Here is a 20,392-nt window from a genome sequence, read left to right on the forward strand (position 1 = left end):
ACAAGAATTAGTTTCAAGATATCGGATGTTTCCTGGGCTTCCATAATTTACCCAAGAAATGACTAAAATCAAGAAGATCATAAGAAATCAAGGACATTATTTATACAGCTTGTGGAATAAACTCCTCAGAAGTTTGTATTAGATCAGTAAATTAAGAGAAGAGTTATTTTAATATCGGAGTTGTATATTGAAATCATATAATGTCACACTACGTTAACATGTGGTAGCTAAAAAAAGACTTTAAATGATCTGCTGTATCCATCAGAGATCACATTAGCATTTAAAAACCCAGTGGTTTTTCCCCAGTTAATCATTATAAATAATTTTATGTACATTATAATATACTACATAGACATCCCTACACATACAATAGCTGAATTTTTTTCTATAGGCTTTACAAAATCTTTTATACTATGTCCATTGGGTTGGCTATCCTGCTGCTATTACTAGATTCCTAAAACCAACCAGGATCTGATTAGCTTTAAGATCCATCTATCTATTTAGGTACCCACCCGTCCTCCTAATAGAGGACTCTGAAGTAGGTGCTATGAAATAGATGTAAGTAACAAGAAAAGAACCTTCCTGTCCTTAAGTCGTTTTTAGTACAGGAAAGTTGAACAGGTTACTGCAACCAGGAAGCCCTATAATCATAACTAAAATAGCTATGATCATCTCTGCTCAAGAGTGGGCCATCTGGTCATAGTGCGGTAAGCCTCCTTGGGTGAAAATGCTTAATGATGTACATTAATTTCAGTATTAGTATTGCAAAATTCCTATGTTTGTCTTCAGAATTCACATATATCTATTTCCTCACTGTAAAACAAGAATAAAAATCACATGCTGGATCATCTCATAGAGATGTCATGAGAACAAATTGAGAATACAAAGTGGAAGTATTTCTAAGCATTAATTGAACATGAGTGTGTAATGAATGATCTCCCAGTCTGTAGACTTAACCATTGAAAACTGGCAACCGGAACTTCTGCCTACACTTAAGAAAGGATAGGGAATGTATAATGAATGGAGATGGAAGAAACTTATTTGTACTTTTGTTACTATAACACTAGGTCCTGGTTCAAAATGTGTACTGTTCTGTTATGCGTTAAATGCATTAAGTTGTTTTCAGAACTGATGACATCGAATTAGCTACCAGGTAAAAATGTGGAATCAGAAGAAATGACATCAACACTTATGCTTATGCTTTTCATAATTAAATGGCCTAAGTAATAGAATTTAATCTCTTCCATTACAAGGGGAGATTATAGTGATTAATGTAGGAGGTTGCTATAAGAGATAACTCTACCTAAAAATGAAAATCAGAATCATCTCAGCATAGGACCCATTTGTTGACAAAATTGATCTGGAATTCCATTTTCCCTACTATGTAACCATCAGTGGTCAGTATGATTCTTAAGTGCAAATCATGTCATTTGTAGGGACTCAAAGGCTCAAAGGGAGACGTGGGGGACCCAGGTATGCCAGGTGAAAAAGGAGGAATTGGACTTCCTGGACTACCGGTATGTTTATACTTTTAAAGATGTGTTCATATTGAGATATATTAAATAATCAGAAAATAGTTGTATTATTAGCTGCAGTCTCATCCAATGATTTATATAATGTTTTTGTTTTTAAATATTTGAAGTATTTTTGGTTAATAACTACAACTAAGGCACTGGAAGAAGTTTTAAAGCATCTAACCAAATGAATTACAAAATAAACCTTTATGTTTTCTTGAATTATTTTCACTAGAAGATAGTAAAATAAATAGAGTTGGTCATTAACATAAGGTGTAACTGATCATTTTTAAATAAATCTTAATTTTAAAACCAAAAAATACAGAATAATTAAAAACAAATTGCAATTGAAAGTATTCTCTTTATGTGTGTAGTATTATGGGGTGATGTTTTTATGGTTTTCCCCATAATTTTTATTGAGAATTTGGAGAGGTAAATGTAGAAAAATATAGGAAAAAAATATAGAAAACCTCACTGCCCTAGATCATTTTTTAAAACAAGGAAATGCATAAATGTCAGTGAAAACTAAAAGACTACTATTTAAAGTCAGCACCACCATTAAAATATAATAGTTAGAATAGGACATATTTAGCAATGTATAATTTAACCCATCAAGCATAACTTAGTTTTTATTTACCTGATAGTTTATTTCACAAATCATCCACAATCCTAGCTAATCCTTTGCTGCTTAGCTTGAAACTAAAATGTAAGAAGATAAATCCTTGTCTTATATACCATGTGCATGATATTATAAAAATTTCAAGAGAATGATGGATTTGGGGAGAAAATTCAGCCGTTCCTTGTACTTTGCAAGTAACTTGACCGGCTCCACTCTTAACGGTTATTTGTAGGGTGCCAACGGAATGAAAGGAGAAAAAGGAGACTCGGGATTGCCAGGCCCACAGGGCCCTTCCGTAAGTCCGTGGTGGCTCAGCGTTCATGGTTCCCAGAAAACCCTGAAAGGGGCCAATTATTCACCAACTTCAGCCCATGCCAGACGGCTTATCAACAGTAGAAAGACCACGATCCTCTTGGTCTGTCAAACTATAGAAGAAATATCTGTCAGCCTTGTACGGGAAGAGACAAAGTGTCTCAGAGGTCTGAGTTAGAAGCAGTTTTTCAGAGGACTGTCTAATCCTGAGGAGAAAACCAATGGTTTTCCCGCGATGCTTGTGGGTCGAGCTCTGTGAATGTAGAACCTATGTTTCTTCTTGTTTTTTTCTCCAGAGCCCCTGTTGTTGCTTAGTGAAATATTTGAGAGTTTGATAGTGGTTATAGCATTATAGCATTTCTTGCTAATCAGTTGCTTCCTCTTCTTTTAATGTGCTTTTGATTTATTCTGGCTTTTGTAGAACAACTGTATTTTTTTTAGATTTTTTTTTCTCTCACAAACGAATTTCCAAATGTAGAGAATCAAGCACGTTACTTCTTCCAATATCCCTCCTCTGCAACCATTAATGGCCTTAGCAGAACCCTAGCTTGAGACTCAAGCCTAACTGCCTTATCTAAATGAAGTGACCAAATCCATGTTTATTTTCCTGACACGCAGGTCATAGGCCCACCAGGCCCACCAGGTCCCCACGGCCCACCAGGCCCCATGGTAAGTTTCCCTGCTCTCCAAAATGGAATCATTTAAGAGCATACCTCCGGAGAAAACATGAACTCATCCCTCAAAGCAGCCAGCTTGTATCTGGTGCTTCCCAGGCAGAAAATAGGAGGTGCTTTTCTGATTTTACAGCGTTCTTTCACTCTCCCAAACATCTATGTTGGAAAGCAATAGGGTAGTTTTGTGATAGGAGATTTGAAGAAACAGGTTCGGCAAGTTTTTTGTAACTCTCTGGTGACTAACACCATAAAGAATCTGCAATGTGAGAGACCCCCATTCGATCCTTGAATCAGGAGATCCCCTGGAGAAGGGAATGGCAACCCACTCCAGTATTCTTGCCTAGAATTACATGGACAGAGGATCCTGGCAGCTATAGTCTGTAGGGTCGCAAAGAGTCGGACACGACGGACCAACTACCACTTCACTTTCACATAGTATGAACACTGAAAAATCATTTTAACCAGTTCTAGACCTTTAATGCCATAACAAGATTAATAATTGTAGCTATTAATGAATGTTTTTTAACAAACTTCAGTGGGAGAGAGGGGTCTGAGCCCTGCGTGACTTTCGAGATTTTAGTTCCCTGACCAAGGACTGAACCTGGGTCCTCAGTAGTGAGAACTCAGAGTCCCAACCACTGGACCACCAGGGAATTCCATGTTTCTAACCAACTTTGAGGGTTGTGACCCTTTAATGAAACATTCAATAAGAACATTTATAAAACAATATGATAACAGAAGCTCACTTCTACACATGATATGGTAGTATATTGTTGGATCTTTTTCTTTTCCCTTTTTACATACTTTGGCAAATACAATGTTCACTGCAGATATCTTTCAGTGACCGGTGGAGAAATGACTATGTCCTCATAGAATTCATGTTCTGTGAAGAAGGTAGTCATTAAACCAGATGATTCTCCAAATGTCTACCTAATGACCATTGTATGAAGGCTGGAACTAGAAGGCAGAGTGCTTCAAATGCTTTTGACTGGGACAGGTTGGGGAGCAAGTCAGGCAGCCTCTTAGGTCACATTCGTCTCGAAGGTGTCTCAATAAACCATATGTCTTCAATCCCAGAGGTTAAACAATGTGTCAGTCGCTCTTGCCTCCAGTTGTGCTCCAAGAAAGAGCTTCATTGGAATGGTCTAAACCACAGAGCATAGCACCAGATCCCAATCATCTACTGGGTTTCTATTTCATACCACAGAACAGTTATAATTAACCATATTTTTTAAAAACTAAACAGTTCCTTAAGAATCAAGAAAATGGCATACTTTTGGCTTTTCTGTACTCCTACCACTTTGTTAGGAAATTAAATTTAAAATGCTATATCCATTGATATTACAAAATTAATTAGTTTAAAGGAATTTAAGACCACTTCTAAAATGAAAATAATACTTGATAAAATGACCACTTCCTGAAAATATTTATCCACAACTTATTCAAAGGGAAAATGTTATTCCAAAGTAGACATGTATAACAAATCTATCTATTGCTTGATTTAAAAAAAAAAACAAAACTTTTTCCTCTTGTGTGATTTTGCTGACAAGTATTTAAATACTCCTGTCTCCATATAGTTCATTTAAATGACTAGAAATTTAATGCAATCCACAGTAACCTTTACTTAGTTAATTTAGCTTAGCTAATTAGTCTCTATATTTAGATTTTCCACACAATACATGGGAAAAGCCCTGACTCATGGATGTGTTATGACTTCCTTCCATTGGTAAACAGTTATTACATTTGAGCCTTGAATAATTCATCTCTGTAAAAATAAATGCATTCTAAATAATAATGTTTAGCACTTCTCTCCTGGAATCCTTTTCTTAGCCTTAAATTAAAGAAACGATCCAACAGGGTTCCAAACTTGACTGTCGTCTCCTCACTTTGTTCCTCCTCTAGATTTTTCAAAACCTTGGCATTAGAGGAGTTAATAACTGAAAAGATCTCCTCTACTGGTACTTAGAGTTCCAAACGTATTTTTAGCAAATTTCTGTCTTCTAAGGCTGACCTCTACTTCATATAAATTCATAATGTAGCTCACACAGTCCACCTAGATTTTTTTAAAATAGGAAATTGAGAAATAGAAGTAGTATGAGTTTCCAAACAGTTTTTTCTGTGTTGTTTTTTTTTTCCCTCCCTTGTAACCCTGGCAGATTCCCCTCTCCCTGTCAGAGATACTCAGCAGAAAGAACTGCTATTAATGAATTTCCTATTACAGAGCCATCCAAGAGCTGGAAGGGACTTTCTCTGAGTGTTAATACCCACTGGCCTGCCTCTAGCTGTAGATCAAACAAGATTCTTGTTTTACATCTCTTTTGTTACTTCATATAATAGTCACTTCTGCTGAGAAACAGTGATTCACTGCTTAATTAAAAAGATGTGTTTTCCATTTTCAGGGACCCCATGGACTTCCTGGACCAAAGGTAATCCAACAAATCCCTTGTTTGTTTGATTTCTATTTCATTGTTAATCATGGAGAAGCATGACGGATGCATGCCTGTCCTGCCTTATTTATTTGTCAAGTAATGTTGATAATCTTTAAGCCTTTAAGTATCCAGATGTTTAAATTTCACAAGGAAAGACTTACCACAAATTTAAGTGATATCACCTGGAGATTAATTAGTCCTCATTTTGCCTTTTTCCTTGTCACTATGTCAGTTTCTTAAGTTACTAATCACAATATTATACTCAAAATCAACATTCCAAAAAAAAAAAGTGAATCTGATGAGTTTCTGAGACTAGTCCAGACGCTCTTTCCTAGTATAATGTCTCTAGTTATATATTCAGATGTTATTGGTTGATACATCTTGTTTTTCATATAGCAGTACTGCATCTAAATGCTTTGATTGTCCAGCATCTTAATTTTGTATTTCCCTGTAGGTCACTAGTGTAGAATGAGGTAGGGCATATCAAGTGTGCGATACTGAGAAGAAGATTACATCACATACATGTATTCTACATCTGAACTAACAAGAGGCAGTGGAGGATAGCTCTTCCTTGTCAGAATTAGTGCAGTTCAAATTGTGAAGATGGATGAAGATGTGTTCTTTGCCTTTGTGTAGACCAAGAAGACACCTTGGAGGACTAATATGAGACAGACTCCTTCCTGCCAGTGTCTGTGATAAGGACCCATGTTCTAATCTCAGCTTTGTCACTGACAGGGCATGTGTCCCTTGGGCAGGTTATTTCCCCTCTCTAATCCTTCCTTTGCTCGAGGAGTTAACTTGCCTCAGAGTGTTGTGATGATTGGATGAGGTATGATTATAGAACACTTAGCAGAAGGTCTGGTGCAGCTGTTGATAAACACCCACTAAATGTCAGCTGTTCTGGCAGTCTTCTGTTTTGATGCTTTGTTCTGAACAGAAAAATTTGGCTAGTCCTCAAGGCTGCTTGGGGGCTTCGCTGGTGGCTCAGACAGTACAGAATCCACCTGCAATGCAGGAGACCTGGGTTCAATCCCTGGGTCGGGAAGATCCCCTGGAGGAGGGCATGGCAACCCACTCCAGTATTCTTGCCTGGAGAATCCTGTGGACAGAGGAGCCTGGCGGGCTATAGTCCATTAGGGCCACAAAGAGTTGGACATGACTGAAGCTATTTAGCGTACATGCAGGCATGCAAGGCTGCTTGAGAGAAGATTCACAACTCTTGCCAGCTCCTCAGTAGTGTTAATGCATTTAGTGGAGATGGGCTGGGGGAACACATAAATGCAACATTGGTACTAAAAGTTGAAAAGCCCATAGGCAGCCCACTCTCTCTTCTGAGAACTCCCTCTGGCCCGCCCAGCTTTGGGGGTGGTACAGCGATTGGTCTGACTCCAGAAACCTGAGTTTCCTTTTTGAGGTAAAGCAGGTGACTCAGCCAAGAAAGGGAAAAGTTCATGCCTGTTTATTCTTCTTAGAATACTTTACCTTCTGGTAAGGCCAATGAGTGACAGTGTCTCAGTGGCATGAATTATAGTTTAAGATAAGGGCACTGTTGTAGGGGTCAAAAGAGAGAGCTTATCTATCAGCTTTGTGGTCTTAATATTATCTAACTTCCTTGGACCTCTCTTCCCACACTGGACTAAATACTATTTTCTTCTCTTGGCTTCTCTTTGGGTTTTAACATACTGCTAAGGATCAGATTAATTGTAATGACTCAGGCCAAAGCCACCAAGATCATTTTTAATTCTATGAGTGATTCAGTTACCCCATCACCATTAAATTAATAGATGCCCAAGATCCTTTTTATATTTACAATGCAGTGATTTACTTTGCTTACACTTAACTTCAATTGTTACTTAAATCATAGATTTCAGAGAAATAAAAAGTTGAAAGCCCCACATAGATTACCTGTGCTAACCCCTTGATTTTATAAATATTAAACTATAGGCTCAGGAGATTTAAGTTATTTTCCCTAAATTACACTAAGTAAATGAAAGATCTGGGACCATAATTTAGATTCAGAGTTGAAATTTGAAATTTTTGCCCCCAAATTGGGAAAGGAATATGACAAGGCTGTATGTTACTTAACTTACTTGCAGAGTATATTATGCAACATGCCAGGTTAGATGAATCACAAGCTGGAATCAAGATTGTCAGGAGAAATATCAAGAACCTCAGATATGCAGATGATACAATTTAATGGCAGAAAGTGAAGAGGAACTAAACAGCCTCTTGATGAGGGTGAAATAGGAGAGTGAAAAAGCTGACTTGAAACTCAACATCCGGTCTCACCACTTCATGGCAAATGGAAGTGGAAAAAGTGGAAGCAGTGACAGATTTTATTTTCTTGGGCTCCAAAATCACTGCAGACAGTGACTACGGCCATAACATTCAAAGACTTTTGCTCCTTGGAAGGAAAGCTATGACAAACCTAGACAGTACATTAAAAAGTAGAGACATCACTTTGCTGACAAAAGTCCAAATAGTCAAAGATATGGTTTTTCCAGTAGTTATGTACGGATGTGAGGGTTATACCATAAAAAAGGCTGAACACCAAAGAATTGTGCTGGAAAAGACTCTTGAGAGTCCCTTGGACTGCAAGGAGATCAAACCAGTCAATCCAAAAGGAAATCAGCCCTGAATATTCATTGAAAGGACTGATGCTGAAGCTGAAGCTCCAATAGTTTGGCCACGTGATGCAAAGAGTTGACCCACTGGGAAAGACCCTGATGCTGGGAAAGATTGAGGGCAAGAGGAGAAAGGGTTGACAGAGGATGAGATGGCTGGATGGCATCACCGACTCAACCAACATGAATCTGAGCAAACTCCTGGCAATAGTGAAGGACAGGGAAACCTGGCATGTTGCAGTCCATGGGGTCGCATAGAGTCAAACATGAGTGAGCGACTGAACAATATTCTACCTTCTCAATTAATGCTCACTGCTATCAATGTGTGATTCCTCACCAAAGAAATTCATAGCTTACCAAGGCTGCCCTTGGCATCTCAAGATCACTTGCTGAATCAAAATCCACACACATGCAAAGCCATGAATCTCGAGTTTAAATCAGTTAACTGAAGTTGATTGCTGGGCCATGGCTTTAATCTCACATTGACTCTAGCTCTGTGACAGTCACAGGATCATACTTCACTGACGATAGCACGTTTGGATTTCCTATAGTGGCAGTATTGCAGACTTCCTGTCTCAGAACTGCCTAAATCCACTAGATCATGCCAATGTGTATATTATTTTGTGACCCCTTTGAAAGTTCAAATATAGAGCACGGTTCCATGGATGAGTCTGGCTCACTGTTCCCTGGAATTTCCTGATGAGGAGAATCACCTGGGTGATATTAAAAATATCATTCCTGTGTTGCTGTGGCCTAGGTGAGGCCCTGGACTCTTTACCAAACACTTCACTGACTTTCATCTTCAGGCAGATAGGGGAGAAATACTGCCCAGGTTGATAATCCTTCCTGCCATGCGGGTATAATCTCTCCCCTCTCCCACCCCCACTACTCAAGATTGCATAAGGCATTTGAAAATGAAACTATCTTTCTTCCTCAAATCTTTCAAGATCTTATTGATGAAATTAGTATCTATACTTAAACGGTGAAAAGTGGACAGGTCACCGTTCTATTTCTAACATGCTGCTGCTGATAGAAAATAGTGTATGGCATTTTTAGATTTTTGAAAACAAGAGTTGAGAATTTATCACTTTTCATGACTTTTATAACGTCACATTAAGTTAACTTCAAACCTCCTTTATTCTAACATTGGGCAGGTGCATGGTTAATAAAACCAGTAAAGTTCTGTGATCTTCACATTCTCTTCCAGGGTTGGCTCTTTGCTGTCTATCCTATCGATTAATCCTCACAGGGACCTGACTTGGCAATGTCCATGAATGAGGAGTCACCAAATGGCATTACTTCAAACATCGGCCGCTACATTTATCACATTCCTCTGGACAAAATGCTTAAAGGCTTAAAATGTTCGTTTATAACACTGTCCTGCATATTCCAGTTTTCTATTCCAGCAGAGTGGCTCTTTCCTGCTGAACATCCTTGCACATCCTCCACTCTGACTGTTTTGATTTGCTTGGTCAGAACAATGTAGCGAAACACCAATTTCCTTGAACTAAAACCGAAAATACTGGAGCTCAGCCATGTACTTTTTTGGTCATAAGGAGCACATTTTCTAAGGAGCTTTGCCTCCTAGAAAATTATTTAATTCCAGCTTGTCAACTTTTTGCATTTTTAAAATTTGTTTTGAACTGGTGCAAGACAAATCTGCCTGACTCTGCTGTTACCTAAGACTGGAATCTGCAACCATGTCAGAGACTGGCTCTCTTCTCTCGCAGTTGAAACACCCATGATAGCAACCAAAATTGGCATTTGCTTTTGCATTTAGGGTGAACCAGGGTTAAATGGTGTTAAAGGATTGAAGGGTGAAGCAGGTCAAAAGGGTGACAGAGGACCCCTTGGTCTTCCAGTAAGTAAAGAAAACTTTCCATTTCAGTGCAAATCTCAGACTCTTCTTTCTACCCTAAGTAACAACTCTGGTTTACTCGGTGACTATCACACAGTTGAGATTTCTGTAATTAGAAAACATATTGTGTTCAAGCAGAGCTCAGCCCAGTTTTATTTCCTCTGATGTCTGCTCATGTGTCAGAGGAAAACCCCATAACAAACACCACCATCAGTGTTCAATTACATACGTGCCAGCCTTCCTCTTTTACAGCTGACAATTCTTCCCCCGTCACCCTCCCCTTAAAAAAAATACTATACGGATTGTTTCATAATTTCTCCCAAATGCCTTTAGAGTTTAGTGTAGTGTAAGATCCTCCCTCAATTTTTATTTTTTCTTCTTCGATACTAGAAAGCACAGCCCCTTGTCGGTGGCAGGTATGCTATCGGCCATTGTTGAAGGCGTGAGTTCAGTGCTGTGGCTCCTTACGTTAATCAGTCATCTCGTGGTCTAATTGTTGTGTGTTGTTTGTGTTGGAAATGCCCTCTTATGAGGTTCTTGTGGCAGTTATGAATAGTATGGAAGGAGTATTTTGCAGTCATTTCGAGATTTTTATTTTAATTGAAAGATTGCATTTTTCATGCACTTTATGCTAGCCTTCTTTCTGCAGTGACTAAAAAGATATTGTTAAATGATCATTAAATATGAGGGTTTTTTGTTTGGGGCCACACTGTGTGGCATACAGGATCTTAGCTCCCTGATCAGGGATTGAACTGTCCCTCCTGCAGTGGACACGCAGAGTCCTAATAATTGAACTGCCAAGGAATTCCTAAATGTGAGCTTTAGTTTCAGGCTTTTTAATATTCTTCCTATTCAGTGAATGCAGATAAAGTCAGTAGAGGACATTATAGATTACATTATTAAAATATGACATAAAAATGGTAATAGAAAATATTTCATATACATATTTTATGCATAAACAATTGGTGACTACTTATTTTACTTTTTCCACAGGTACTGTATTCTAAGTACTAAAGTTTTCCTCTTGATAGCCAATGCCTTACATAATTTCGGGCATATAGTAGATGCTTAATATGCATTCATTAATTGAATGAATGATATAAGTCTTACATTAGAATATAGGCTAAATCACACCAATTAAACCATGCCACAAGTGTGAAATCCAAAACCTCTATAACGACTGTGAGTCAGGAATTCCCATTCCAGGTAAATATTAATATAATATATAATATATATATACTTAATATAATTAATATAATATTATTTATCATCCCCCTATTTATTTTTAAATGCTATCATAGTGGTGGCTCTGAAGAAAGTATCAAAAACGCAAAGTGAAACTTTGGATTTCTATTTTACTTAAACCCTCAATCTGATTTCTTTGATGTTTGCCCTAATTTCAAATCTAGGATGGTGGACCATTTATATGCAACATTTAGCCAAAAGCTCTACATCTTCTAGCTCTAAACAAACAATAACACACACATTTTTAAAAATTTTAATCATTTCTAGCTAAATTAAATTTTGCAGTTATAATCTGACTCACAATAGGATTGTACAGAAGGAATTGTAAAATAAAAAACTAAAAGTACCCCTCAAATGTATGATGTAGCATCACTGGTAGAGTTTGCAGCTGGAATAGATTTTTTCCCTTCCATTTTGTATTATTAACTACATCTGAAGCATAAAATGGGGAAACAGTTCTGCAACCTTGCCAAGAGAATTTATAGAACTAGTACATTGTCTTTCTTAAATACTCCTTGATCAAATCAACATTTTCAAAGCCTATAAATAAACATTTGAGTTTTGAGATACAAAAGCCATATTTAAAAAGTAATTGTGCTTACTCTTGAAACAAGCATTGAAAATGTCATCTTTTGGTCATACGTTATACATAGCCTAGAGATGAAGGAAAGAAAAGCATGCATTGCCTGAACACAGCATTAGATTTTTAAAACATTTCCCACTCAGACTCTGATGCTTGATTATTTGTAGTGAGCTGAGGAACAATGTTTGGGGCAGTTATTTTTTGTCTGGACTTGAGAAATTTTTCTGCCTTTTCCCATTCCTAGAAGTCCCTCTAGTGGTGACTAATGTAAACACAGTAAGAACAACGCAGCAACAATTACTGTTTGTGTAAAATCCAGAGTCACCCTGACATGTTAAAATTCTGCATTTGTTTTTCATAAATGCTATTTTAACAAGTAAAACTAGAGCTCTTTTCTTCTCTGAAATTCTAACTTGATTATTATAATGAGCTCTTACCTAAGAGACTGGCCATTATCTTTTTTTCCAGAACCTAAAGAAATATATTGTGAATAGCACAGTCTTTAGAAAATTTAATTTCATATGGAAATTAGCTACCCGGACTGTTACTGGTAACTATTTCAAAGCCCACTTTATAAACCTCATTCACTTGATTTCCAATTAAGAATTTGCTGAATGGAAATGTCATTAAAATGCCATCATCTGTGGGGTGTTTATTGTCACGTGTTGTTTTTTTTTCCACTAACAATTTGTAGCAATGTGATTTTCATCTCAGAACCCTGTGACTGCGTATTATGTTGTTTGAAGTGTTACATTTGTTCATCAGTACCTCATACTAATCTCTGTTCTTGTCATTTGTGTCACACCCACCAACCCTGCTACACACAGGGAGCATCTGGCTTAGACGGAAAGCCAGGAGCCCGGGTGAGTCAACACCTCAACTTGCTCCAACATGCTTTGTGGCTGTGAATGTTACGCTTTAGGACAGACTCCCATCACACGATGAGGAGTCCACGGGACTGGAGCGGAAGGAGAAGGTGCACAGAGAGAGTGGCAAAGAAAGGGAGAAGCAGAGAGAACATAGGATACACAGCCTACACTCCAGAACATCTTCTGAAGCCTGGGTTCAGGTCCAGATAACTTGCAACACGGGAAGAATGATCAGTCTGATTGACTTCATTGTCTTACAATCCCAGACAGATTTTTTCATAACCAATGGACACATCTTGCAATTCCATGTGAGAGGTCCTTAGAAGGGATCAAAATCACGTGAAATCATTTTAACTTGCTTTCCTCTTTTATGTTCATGTCTGTATTAGAAATGTAACTTCTTCCTTGAAACTAACTTTCAGATCTCTGTTCATCGAAATGATTCATCTGTCTTCTGTCATTTTGTCTCTTTTCTATGGTTCTTCAGAGCTCCCTCTGTTAAAGTTCAGCTTCAGGTCTTCAATATTTAGAAGTTTTCTGAAGATGAGCTTGGAGTTCAGGCAGTAAGAAAGAGATCAAACTTGATGATAATACAGCAACACTAGAATGAGTTTAAAACCGTGAATTATTTCATGTCACAAATCTCTAATATTATAAACAAGAAGAGTAAAAGAGAAATAAGAATACTGTTTTTAAAATTGTGCTGGAATAGTTCCTATGTTTGTAAATGCCATAACAAATTCATTGCATATCTAAGCATATAATCTTCCTGAAAATGAACAAATATATCTGAGGTCCTTGCGAGAGATTTTTAAATAATTTTATTTATTTTATTTTTATTTTCGGCTGTGCTGGGTCTTTGCTGCTGCCCAGGTTTTTCTCTAGTTGCAGAGAGTGGGGGCTGCTCTCTGGTTGCAGAGCTCTGTCTTCTAATTGCAGAGGCTTGTCTTGCTGTTGAGCATGGGCTCCTGGGTGCCTGGACTTCAGTAGTTGCGGCACATCGGCTCAGTAGTTAAAGCTCCTGGCCTCTGGAGCGCAGGCTCAATAGTTGTGATGCAAGGGCTTAGCTGTTCTGCGGCATGTGGGGTCTTCCCAACCCCGGGATTGAACCCATGTCTTCTGCATTGGCAGGTGAAATCTTTACCACTGAGCCACCAGGGAAGCCCCTTACTACATTTTTAAGCCTCAAAAGGAATTCCAAACTCCTCATTTTATTTACTTATTTTTTATTTTATTTTATATTTTTGCCACACCACGCAGCTGCAGGATCATTGAGATTTCCTGACTAGGGCTCGAACCAATGCCCCCTGCAATGGAATAGCAAAGTCCTAACCACTGGACCACCAGGGAATTCCCAAGCTATTCAATTCTAAAAACCTGTTTCAGGACGTTATTATTTTCACTGGACCTCAGTGTTCCTTTGTTCATTCAAATATCACCTAGTTGGCCGCAAAACTCCTAATCCTGAATCAGAAGGCCAGAGGGCAATTATGCCATTGCATCACCTGGCTGCCTGCTTTGTGCCTTGCAAGCCCACAGACCTGAGCCACTGGAGCAGAACCCGTGAGAGGAATTCCTTCCTTCTAAGCCCCCTGCTCCTTGCAACAGAGCTGAAGAAAGTTTGAACAGTTAAAACACTGTTCTCATTTATTTCATTTTGTTTTTTTACTTGTATAACTGTTGGAGCCTCTTAAGCAGCTGAAAACAAGACTTCAGAGCATTTGTGGCCAAGAGGAGTGGGGGTAACTGTGGGGCCAGAGAATGGATGTGAAGAAGAGGTGATATGAAGCAAGAACAATTACATTTTTCTTCAGATGGTTTTAGGGGCAAAGTGAAGATGTTCCATTTAGCCAGGGAGGAAATAGATAATTAAAGTTGATGTACAGTTCTGTGTGTGTGCCTTTCATTGAAATATGCAGTTATATAAATCATTCCTTTTGCATGAGTTTCTTGAAAACTACTGGCCTGAAAGAATCAAGAATAAAGCAGTTTGAAAGGAGATGTGTTGTCTTACTTTCTAAGGCATTATTCACCCAGGAAAAGTCCAGGGTAAATTATAACTGCATTTCTTACAGCCCTTGGGATATGTCTCATATCTTCTTATTTTTATCTTTTCTTAGGGTTCAGATGGCCCTATGGGACCCCATGGCCCTGCAGGTCCCAAAGGAGAAAGAGTAAGTCACTCCTGAGGTTATAGAGCCGTGGCCTAAAGAAAACACAAAGTGTGGCTTTTCCTTTTTAGCTGATCTGACACGTTCATTTCCCAGAAGAAATAAAAGACCATCTAATAGTAAACAGAAATAGATACCATCTTAAGTTCTACTCAGAGTCCTCACATGGGGAGAATGACAGAGTATTAGAATATGACTGCTTTAATAAAAAAAAAAAAAAAGAAAAAGCAAAAACAATGCATATACTTTCATGGCTAAAATAAATAGCTCAGACCATTGCTTCTTAACCCATACGGAAGATATTTTCATTTGGCCTTTATCCAGAAAGTTGAAGTCAATAGGGCTAAAATTTCTGGAACTATATAATCTGGTTGATAATCTTTTATATAAAGCTCCTGTATTCATTCAGAATAAGTTATAACCCGTTTTAAAAGGAAATTACAAAACCTAAGTATTCTCTGCACAGTTACACATGCTTCTTTTATTTTAAGCAAAAGAATAGCCTTTCTTTAACATAAGGAAATAATTTTAGTGCTTTATAAAACAAAAACCTTTTACAACCTCTCTATATCTTTGTGGGGGAAAAAGACAGTCAGGGTAGAAGATAAATATCTGACACAAAAAAGAAATGTACTAAAGCATCAGCAGCTAGTTGTCTTTCTAGAACTTCTCTCCCTTTTTTTTTCTTTTTTTCTCCCTCTTTTTCTTTTCCTCACCTTGAAAAACTTAGAAGGTTTTTTTTGTGTCTGAGTAGAACTGTGTCATCAATTTCCCCACCATCCAGGGTGGATGTAAAGAAAGTATCCTAATAGTGAGGTCTTCAAAATGTTGTGATGATTTACTGTGCATGTTTGTGGTCTTTTAAAACTGATAAGAGTTTCATCATTCTGGGATAATTTGCTTTAAAGCAGAGAGCCATATAGAGATTTCTTTGGCATACATTCCAATTCCATAATATCACGTCCTATAAAGTGAATTCACTTAGTAAATATTTATCACATGACAATATACAAAACACAGTGTACTCTAGTGTGAAATGGAAATGCTCTCCTCCCATTTATGAAGTCTGTTTTGCTAATTGTTCTAGTGAATTGCATAATACCATTATAATTGATTCATGATCCTATAACCTTTTATTAATACACTATATATTTACTCAGTACAGTAAAGGAATCAGCTATATTCTATGATCTAAAAGAGTTTATAATCTAATTGTAGAGGGAAAAAAGTATCTGCAAGGAATAACTTGATAATGATGCCAAAATGAATACAAATAGTGCAGACTGTGCATTCAGCGATGAGGAAAGCTGGCATTACTCAAGAATGCTTCTAGAAAGAAGTGACCCATAAAGGAAGAAATCATATGAACCTGATTATCACTATCTGATTCCTAAGAGCAAACCAATGACTTATGAAGATCATCTTACTTAGAAATATTTAAAAGCCAAGAGTCTCACGCTGCTGATGCATTAAAGCATTGTATCAAGAGATCCAGCACGTGGACTAAAAATGGAACACCAAATTTCAAGTAGTCTATTGGCAGAAGGCCCTGGGACTCAAGAGGGTTTACCGTTTGGTAAATCAGCTGTTACTTCCGAGAGCTCTGCAGTGTCACAAGAGTATCAGGTCTCAGCGCTGGAGTGGAATGCACCAGGGGAGCAAATGAAATGACTAAGAATTTGTGCAGGCATAGTTTAAGTCAAATGGTGTGCAGTGTAAAGTATTGTGCTTATATTTACTCGGCGTGTTAACTATCATAACTGGATCGGATAGCAGTACTCTCCAAGTGTCCCTCACCCTAAGTGCCACACTGGAGTGTAATTTTCAAAGTTAATTGGTTGAGGTGCCATCTGGACTCTCTTGAAAAAGTTTCAAATTTTAAAGAGGCAGGAATCAAGAAAGGGGGCCTATTCTAGATTAATCCCTCAGTGTAGACAGGCAAATTAAAAATCCTGAATGAAACAAGACCAACCTAAAAGAAACTAGGCATTTGATGGACAGTATTGTTTGAGAATTGTCAAATACATGACTAGCAGTATTAGTATGCATGACTAGTAGTGTTAGTATGCATGACTAGCAGTATGAGGAGACATGACTAGCAATATTAGAACACATGACTAACAGTATTAGTACGCATGACTAGCAGTGTTAGTACGCATGACTAGCAGTATGAGTACACGTGACCAGCAGTATGAGTACACATGACTAGCAGTGTGAGTACACGTGACCTGCAGCGTGAGTACACGTGACCAGCAGTGTTAGTACACATGACCAGCAGTGTGAGTACACGTGACCTGCAGCGTGAGTACACATGACCAGCAGTGTGAGTACACGTGACCCACAGTGTGAGTACACATGACTACCAGTATTAGAACACATGACCAGCAGTTTGAGTACACATGACCAGCAGTGTGAGTACACGTGACCTGCAGTGTGAGTACACATGACTACCAGTATGAGTACACATGACCAGCAGTATGAGTACACGTGACCAGCAGTGTGAGTACACATGACCAGCAGTGTGAGTACACGTGACCCGCAGTGTGAGTACACATGACTACCAGTATGAGTACACATGACCAGCAGTATGAGTACACGTGACCAGCAGTGTGAGTACACGTGACCTGCAGTGTGAGTACACGTGACCAGCAGTGTGAGTACACATGACCCACAGTGTGAGTACACATGACCCACAGTGTGAGTACACGTGACCCGCAGCGTGAGTACACGTGACCTGCAGCGTGAGTACACATGACCAGCAGTGTGAGTACACGTGATCAGCAGTGTGAGTACACGTGACCCGCAGTGTGAGTACATGTGACCCACAGTGTTAGTACACATGACTACCAGTATTAGAACACATGACCAACAGTATGAGTACACATGACCAGCAGTATGAGTACACGTGACCAGCAGTGTGAGTACACGTGACCTGCAGCGTGAGTACACATGACCAGCAGTGTGAGTACACATGACCCACAGTATGAGTACACATGACCAGCAGTATGAGTACACGTGACCAGCAGTGTGAGTACACGTGACCTGCAGCGTGAGTACACATGACCCACAGTGTGAGTACACGTGACCCGCAGTGTGAGTACACGTGACCTGCAGCGTGAGTACACATGACCAGCAGTGTGAGTACACATGACCCACAGTGTGAGTACATGTGACCCGCAGTGTGAGTACACGTGACCTGCAGCGTGAGTACACATGACCAGCAGTGTGAGTACACATGACCCACATTGTGAGTACATGTGACCCGCAGTGTGAGTACACGTGACCTGCAGCGTGAGTACACATGACCAGCAGTGTGAGTACACATGACCCACAGTGTGAGTACATGTGACCCGCAGTGTGAGTATACGTGACCTGCAGCGTGAGTACACATGACCAGCAATATGAGTACACATGACCAGCAGTGTGAGTACACGTGACCTGCAGTGTAAGTACACATGACCAGCAGTGTGAGTACATGTGACCCGCAGTGTGAGTACACGTGACCCACAGTGTTAGTACACATGACTACCAGTATTAGAACACATGACCAGCAGTATGAGTACACATGACCAGCAGTGTGAGTACACGCGACCCGCAGTGTGAGTACACGTGACCCGCAGTGTGAGTACATGCGACCCACAGTGTGAGTACACGTGACCCGCAGTGTTAGTACACATGACTAGCAGTCTTAGTGTACAGCTCCTCAGAGCACCTGATGGTCCTGCCTTCAGCTGATTTCTTCATCTTGGCCTTGTAACTACTTAGAAACTCTGTAAAATGTGTTAAATTTGAGAGGTTCAGCATTCTTTTGGAATGAATGAATCCAGGAAAAGAAGTGGCGCGTTCAAAGCCATGTGTTAATATTTCATTCCTAAAAGTTTTCAAACTAGGATGCTTTTGATTCTAAGTGACAGAATCCCAACTCAAAATGGCTTTAAACAGTAAAGAAATTGATAGTTTTGTGTAGCAAAATATCCAAAGGAGGAAGTCTAGTCTTTGCTTCTGTGCCCTTTCCATGAGCTGGCTTTGCCTTTTGACCCACAGGCAAGCTGTTTACAGTGGTTCCAAACTTCCCCTCTGGAGAGGCATCAGCAAAGAACAAACATAGGGACCCTCTTCTCCTTTATCCTCCTTAGCATCAAGGAAACCTCTACCCAAGCTTCTCAGCGACTTCCCCTGACACCTCATTGACCAGAATTGGGTCATATGTCCATTTCTGAAACAGTCACTGACGAGAGAGATGCAATTGTCATTACTAGCTTAAAGTAATTATTTGGGATGAGCAGTTCTATAAAAGGAGTTTTCCATAGACAAATGCTTCATGACAGCTTAATTCAAATCAGTCATGGTGTATTAATCTTAAAAACAATAAGTCCCTCCTTCCTCCTCATCAGAGGAGGAAGGAGGGACTAGGTATATCTTAATAATATATGGAGATATTTCAAACTAGATCTACTCTAATCCATTGAGTTTTTTCAAATTAGACAGACTCCAAGTTATGTGGATTCTCCTTCTAAATCCCCACCTCCTGCTACACACACACACACACACCATCACCACCAGCACCACTACCTTGAAAAAAAAAAATAAATAACACTGCCAGATGGCAGCACTTATTTTGAATAAGTACTCTTTGGGTTGCCAAGCCCTTTTCATTAAAAACAAGACCACTAACTGTCCAATAACAATGATAGTTCCTATTTATGGACATATTATTTGGCAAAATATAATTTCATATTTTATAATAACATTTAATCTTTAGAAAAATTATTGCAGAATATGTCTTCTTCTGATTTTACAGCTGATGAAACAGACACAGAAAGGTTAAGAAAGTTACTCGAGGCCACAGGACCAGTAAGTGCCAGAGTTGGCATCCACATTTAAATCTGTTTCATTTCAAAGCCTGGCTACTTCACTGAATGCAACTCCTGTTCTTTCAGTAATAATCAGTAAAAGTTCAACAAGATTTTTTTGTGTTCATTCCCAGTAATCTCCTGATACTATGTGTGCGTCTAAGCGACCGTGTTAATTAGCACCAACAACTCCTAAATTTAAAGAAGATTGTTAACAGTGACTTGAAATTTGCCCCCATGGGAATCTAGAGTTTAGAGAAACACAAAGTAATCCTTGGATCTGTATGCACAGTTATCAGCTGAACTTGTCATTTTACCCTTGAAAAAGATTTAGCACCTTTAAACCTCCTTAAGGGTGGTGATAAAAGAAGGTAACATTTTCTGTTTGGCCCTCATATAAACATCGCCGTTCCTCCTGAAGTTTTCATACTAGACATTGACAGTCAAACTTTGGAGATGGCAGCAGAAGAAAACACTATGTGAAATGCAGAACATTTATTTCTTTATTATCACAATTAAATCATATTCCTGGGACTACCTCCAATTGCACTTATTTTTTATAAGCATTCAGATTATTGTCTAAGCCAAGGCAAACTATTCTCCTTAAATAGGTACATGGAGAGAGCAATGAAGGCAGTAAA

The 20,392-nt window shown here is 38.8% G+C and overlaps 1 protein-coding gene across 1 annotated transcript in view; it reads left to right on the forward strand.

Annotated features, from left to right (window-relative positions):
* The window catches only part of COL25A1 (collagen type XXV alpha 1 chain), a 502,107-nt gene that overhangs the window by 466,809 nt on the left and 14,906 nt on the right, over positions 1–20,392 (forward strand). Inside the window, exons 27-31 of the mRNA XM_065907544.1 lie at positions 1,437–1,517; positions 2,366–2,428; positions 3,064–3,114; positions 5,519–5,545; positions 14,848–14,901. Coding sequence (XP_065763616.1) covers positions 1,437–1,517; positions 2,366–2,428; positions 3,064–3,114; positions 5,519–5,545; positions 14,848–14,901 — 276 coding nt within the window. The remainder of the gene's footprint in view (positions 1–1,436; positions 1,518–2,365; positions 2,429–3,063; positions 3,115–5,518; positions 5,546–14,847; positions 14,902–20,392) is intronic.

The sequence above is a fragment of the Muntiacus reevesi genome, chromosome 16 (assembly GCF_963930625.1).
Source record: "Muntiacus reevesi chromosome 16, mMunRee1.1, whole genome shotgun sequence".
NCBI lineage: Eukaryota > Metazoa > Chordata > Mammalia > Artiodactyla > Cervidae > Muntiacus > Muntiacus reevesi.